The sequence below is a fragment of the Zalophus californianus genome, chromosome 13 (assembly GCF_009762305.2).
Source record: "Zalophus californianus isolate mZalCal1 chromosome 13, mZalCal1.pri.v2, whole genome shotgun sequence".
NCBI classification, from domain to species: domain Eukaryota; kingdom Metazoa; phylum Chordata; class Mammalia; order Carnivora; family Otariidae; genus Zalophus; species Zalophus californianus.
This window is the reverse complement of record NC_045607.1, coordinates 3,953,847-3,959,846: the sequence shown is the minus strand read 5'-3', so window position 1 is coordinate 3,959,846 and position 6,000 is coordinate 3,953,847. Positions and strand designations below refer to the sequence as shown.

Below are 6,000 nucleotides of genomic sequence, written 5' to 3'. Positions count from 1 at the left end.
GGATCGAGTCCCGCATCGGGCTCCCTGCTCAGCGGGGAGTCTGCTTCTCCCTCGGACCCTCCCCCATCTCATGTGCTCTCTCTCTCTCATTCTTTCTCTCAAATAAATAAATAAAATCTTAAAAAAAAAAAAAGAATAGCTTAAAAAAAAAAAACTACATTTCTTGAGTGCTTGCTGTGTGCCTGGCACTGGGCTGAGAGCTTCCCTTGCGCCCCACGAGCAGGAACTGGCATGACCCCTGCTCTGGTTGTAGGTGAGGCTCTGAGGGTCCACGCCTCATCCAAGGGCACCCGGCGCGTGGGTCCTGGAGCCCTGCTGCACTCCACTGCCTCCCTGGGCTTTGTCCATCCCGTGTCCCCAGACCCCAAAACAAGGCCACCTTCTCGCCACCTCACCTCGAGGACACACAAGACTGCACCCAGCACTCTTTATTGGCTCGGCTGAGGTTCCAGGAGGTTGGGGAGGGCATTAACTTTGTTTCCCTGCAGGATGCTCCTTGCTCAGAGCCCATTAGGGGACTTTCTTGGGCAGAGGATTAATGATCCCACTCTCTATGTATTCAAACACTGTGTATGGGTCCTGGTCCGCATTGAGGGTGATGGTGTGCTCATAGAACTCCTCCAGCTCCAAGGAATTCCTGTAGAACAGATCCATTTTGAGCTTGACTTGCTCTTCAGTATCCTTTGGGTTCTGCAGGAGGCGGGCCTTGATTTCCACGGTTGGAGGGGGCTTGTACATGAGGTGGTACCTACGGGAGAGAGAGGGGGAAGCGGGTGACCTACGGTCTGGCCCCCGGGGGACAGGAGAGGAAGGGGCCTTCTGCCCCACTGTGGACCCCGTGGGCCACCGTGCCCACCACCAGCAAACGTTTGCTGCACACCAGCAGTGTGCACACCTTCAGCTGGGCCCTGGCGCCCCAGAGCCGCAGAGCACGCCCCTCCCCCAGGGGCGGGTGCAGGTCAGCGACCGGCGGGCAGAATGGAAGATACTAAGTCCCCAATTCCTTTCTTTCCTCCGCTTCCTTTCTCCCTTTTCTCCTTCCCTCTGAACAGTATTTATCAAGCATCTGCTATTTGCCTGGCAATATGTCTGCTCCTGGCAATGTGAGGCAAGCAAGACCACGTTGGCCCTGTGCTCCTAGAGCTTGCAGCCGAGTGGGGGAGTGGGACATCGTAACAGCGAATGTGAGCGGAGGGGACAGGACGGGCCACAGGTGGTCACGACGGGGAGGGACCCCAGGGGCAGGGCAGTGTGAAGGCCACTGGCCTTGGCATGGGTCAGCGAGACCGTCCCTCGGCATAAGGATGAGAAATCAACAAAAATCCTGGTATTCCTTTCCCGCCCCTCCCCACTCCACTCCTGAGACCCCCACCCAGAAACACGGCCCTGGGAGCCAGCGAGGGTGGAAGCTTCTACCTCTTTGCGATGGCGGGGACTTTCGACTGCGTTTCAGCACCAACACAGTGATTGTACTTGTTCGACTGCAGGATAAAACTCAGAATTCACCTCCTGGGACTCAGGGTGGGCGCCCCGGTGGACTGGTTCCCACGGGCATGTTTGTATAGTAGGCTCCTCGGCAGTGCGCGTCACCGTGACAGCGTCTCGGGGTCGTCCGCCCAATCCAGCCACATCACATGCGTGGGTCAGAACTGCTACTCAGGACAGAGTGGGCACACCTTTCGCCTCAGACGTCCATTCCCTGGCTACTCTCCCAGGCGGAGGGTCCACAGACACTGCCCAGGGGAACCAACTGGAGGAACCCCCTTTCTAGAATCTTCTGTTGGTGTCATGCCCAGACCCATCCTGCTGTGGCATCATCAGTCAGCTGGACGGACAGGGGAGGCTCCCCAGCAGGGCCCGACCCCCGGAGCCCTCAGATGGCCAGCCACCAGGAGCCTGGCACCAACCTTTCTCCGGTGACAGGATCGATTCTCCTCAGGGTCAGCCGCTCAATGACAGAATCGAATGGCACATTCAGGAAAAACACCCTATGGGGAGAGAACAGCACCACAGTCAGCTGGAGGGGACCCCGGGCTGGAGCCTGGGCACCTGACACCAGGGCCAGCATCTTCCCTGCACGGGGGTGGAGCCTCAGGAGCGATCTTTCAGGGGCTCCGGGTACCAAGCTCTCCAAGGTCACGAGGGAGAGATGCAGACAGAGGCCTCCCTGCCATGGAAGCTTGGGTTAGAATCCACCTCCACCACCGACCTGCCGTGTGACCTCGGGCCACTCACAAAGCCTCTCTCAGACTCAGTTTGCTCAGCTGCAAAATGGGCTAATGACAGTTGCCTGGTGTTGAAGATCTGACGACAGGAAGCGTGTGCCATGCTTAGTGTGGGGTTTGTGCACCCTCGGCGCTCAAACACGGCAGGTAGGGCTATAACGTAATCCCTCTCGTCATGGGACAGCCTTCCCGAAAGTTCAGGCCCCCTGGCTGCCACGCCCTCCCGCAGAGCTGGGGTTGTTCTCAGCTACCCCATTTTCTCTTTCACAGAGGAGCCCCGGACCCAAGGGAGCAGGGCCCTCGAAAGTAAACAGCCCAGACCAGAGCCCAGCAGAAAAGACCCAGAGCCCACTCCTGATAAGTCCGGTCTCTCCTAAATCCTTAGTGCAAATGGCCGAGTCCCTGCTTTTTGGCAATGGGACCCTTTTTTTTATATAAAACGTGAGGGTGGGGTTCTCAGTCTAGGGCGATTTTGCCCCAAGAAGACATGTGGCAATATATGGGACATTTGTGGTCGTCACAACGGGAGAGGGGAGCTACTAGCATGTAGTGCGTGGAGACCAGGGATAGTGCTCAACATCCTAGCATGTAGGACAGCCCCCACCACAAAGAATTATCCAGCCCCAATGTCAGTGGTGCCAGGATTGGCAGATGGGACAGAGGAGAAGGGCACGCACTCTGGGCGGGACAGGTGGTGGGGGGTGAAGAGCCACGGGTTCATGGTGCCTGCTCACGGCTCTAATCCAGGCCCTGTCTTCTAGCGTGAAACCATCCCAGTTTGTTTTTAAAGAATTAACTTCTGGAATATTCCATTGCTCACTTACTGCTCACTCATCCATCCTTTAACTAATCCATGCGTGCATTTATTGGATGCCTGCTGTATGCCAAGCATTGCAGTAAGCTCCCGAGGTTACCAGCCTGCCGTGTGGAACTGAAACACAGGACTCAATGGGCTCATCATCACGGACATGTGGGTTCGATGACCGATGTGTGCCCCTTCCACTGGGGACAACATCAGTGACAACAAGCACTCCCCGTGCGCCTGAAGCCTTGCTCGTTCCACTTCCAAGTAAGTAAACCCAGGCAAGCAGCAGTTCTAAGTGCGAGAAAAATGCACACAAATGAGATTTCTTGCCTTTGCTCTTGGGGTGGAGTCTCTTCAAGATGGCCACTCTGTCTCCTCCAAGTTAGAGAACAAAGAAGGCCTTCACCCTGGCCCAGAAATGCTGATTCGGCAGGCACCGGAGGGGGTCCAGTGTTCCCCTGAGCCTGGGGTCCACTGCCTGGGGGGGCACCCGGGCCAGCGACTCCGTGCCAGGCACCCTTGCAGGGCCCGTGTCCCCTAGGAATTAGAGGCAAACCGTTGACCATGTGTATTTTCTGGGAGGGGATGGGTCCATGGGTCTCAAATTCTCAAAGGGGCGCCATTTTTAAAAAAATAAATGACTTTTTAAAATTTTTAACTGAAGCATAGTTGACACACAATGTTATAGGAGTTTCAGGTGCACAGCGTAGTGATTCAACAATTATACCTACATGATGAACTGTTCCTGCGGTAAGTGTAGTCACCACCAGAAGTTATTACAATACTATTGACGGTAGTCCCTAGGCTGTACTCCTCATCCCTGGGACTTATTTATTTTATAACTGGAGGCTTGCGCTCCTCAATCCCCTTTGCCCATTTCACCCATCCCCCACTTCCCTGGAACCCTCTGGCAACCACTGGTTTGTTCTCTGTAGTTATGCGTCTGTTTCTGGGTTTTGTTTGTTCGTTCATGTGTTTTGTTTTCTTTTGTTTAGATTCCACACGTGAGTGAGATAATATGGTATTTGTCTTTCTCTGACCTGTTTCACTTAGCCTCCTTCCTTCTAGGTCCATCTGGTTGTCATGAATGGCAGGGTTTCCTTCTTTTTTCTGGCTGAGTAATATTCCATAGTATATCTATACACCACATCTTCTTTACCCAGGCACCTACTGATGGGCACTGGGCTGTCTTCAGGTAAAAATACCCAGAAGTAGAACGACTGGGTTCTCTGGTAGTTCTATTTTTAACATTTTAAGGAATTTCCATCCTGTTTTCCAGAGTGGACGTGCCAGCGGGCATTCCCACCAACAGTGCACGAGGGGACCCCTTTCTCCGCATCCTTGCCAACACCTATTGTTTCTTGTTTTTTATTTTAGCCATAATGACAGGTGTGAGGTGGTATCTCCTTGTGGTTTTGATTTGTATTTCTCTGATGATGAGTGATGTTGAACATCTGTTCATATGTCTGTCCGCCATCTGGCTGTCTTCTTCGGAAAAATGTCTCGTTTAGGTCCTCTGCTCATTTTTAATCGGATTATTTGTTTCTTTGGTATTGAGTTGTGGGAGTTCTTTAGACATCTTGGACATTAAGAAGGGCTGCCAATTCTTTTTTTTTTTTAAGATTTATTTATTTACTTGAGAGAGAAAGAGAGAGAGAGAGAGCAGGGGAGGGGCAGAGGGAAAGAATCTCCAGCAGACTCCCTGCTGAGCGGGGCTGGATCTCATGATCCAGAGATCATGACCTGAGCTGAAATCAAGAGTCGGTCCCCTAATCGACGGAGCCACCCTGGTGCCCTGAAGGGGTGCCAATTTCTTTTTTAGAGATTTTATTTATTTGAGAGAGAAAGAGCATGAGTAAGAGGGAGCACAAATGGGGGCGGGGAGAAGCAGACTCCCCATTGGGCAGGGGGACTGATATGGGGCTCGATCCCAGAACCCTGGGATCACGACCCAAGCCGAAGGCAGACGCTTCATTGACTGCGCCACCCAGGCGCCCCGAGAGGTACCAATCCTTAAGGATGGTTCTGAGTCACTGATGTGAGTCAAAGCCTCCTGTTTTACTGACATGAAGGACATGCTATGGCCGATTGAGGAGGGGGCACAGGGGACTGCTCCATGTGCCTCACGCAGACACCTGCTGCTTCCCTGGGCTTATCGATGCCTGCCAATGGTCCTCATTTCCCCTGGGAGCCACCCTGGTCTTCTCTCATCCCTGGGCCATGTTTGAAGTTAACTCACCCCAGGGCTGCAAGGCTGTGTATGAGGAAGGCCCGGGTGTGGCCAATCTGAATGCTGGCTCCTCCTGCCCACGGGAACTGGATCAGGATGCAAGCTGATCCAAGCCAGGCCAATGAGAGGCTGCACCATGGCTTTCCAGAAAGGAGTTTCCTTTTTGTTGGGGCTGCTAAGCTGATGGTATGGGACCTCGGGCTGCCTAGGGCCTGCACCCAGAGAGAGTCTACCTGAGAATGAAGCCTGCCCCGAGAGAGAGGAGAGACACTGTTTGGGGCCCTGGATCAAGCTGTACCTGAAGTCGACACACCCCTCAATGTTTCTCTGACATGAATACATAAACCTCTTCTTTTGCTTAAGCTGGTTTGAGCTGGGTTTCCTGCAGTTGTCCCCCAAAGGACACCTAATACTCCTAGTCTCTTCGATGCCACTTGCTTCTGGAAAATGTGTAAATTTTTTAAAAATATGAGTCCCTGAGCCAAATGCTCTCTCTCCTTCAAGGCAAATTCTCCCCCTGCCTTTCTTCTCTCTGCCTCACTTTGCCCACACTCTTTGCTTAGGTTTGCTTCTGCCCAGCGGCCAAGAAGCCCCTCGCTGGTTCCTGATGAAAGCCACAGCTGTCCCTCTTCAGAGCGAGCACAGTGGTTTCCCCTGCAGCCTGGGGGGCCAGGAGCCATGAAAACCCACTTCTTCCCGGCACACGTTCTTGAAAATGATTTCCATTCACAACGTGCGGC

The 6,000-nt window shown here is 53.5% G+C and overlaps 1 protein-coding gene across 3 annotated transcripts in view; it reads right to left on the bottom strand.

Annotated features, from left to right (window-relative positions):
- Positions 1-413: 413 nt before the first annotated feature.
- Positions 414-6,000, bottom strand: part of AK8 (adenylate kinase 8) — a 117,896-nt gene continuing 112,309 nt past the window's right edge. For all 3 annotated transcript variants that reach the window (XM_027614733.2, XM_027614735.2, XM_027614734.2), the window contains 2 exons: positions 1,908-1,988; positions 414-748 (listed from right to left, as the gene is read on the bottom strand). In XM_027614733.2, the coding sequence (XP_027470534.1) occupies positions 511-748; positions 1,908-1,988 (319 nt within the window). In that variant the 3' untranslated portion in view covers positions 414-510. The remainder of the gene's footprint in view (positions 749-1,907; positions 1,989-6,000) is intronic.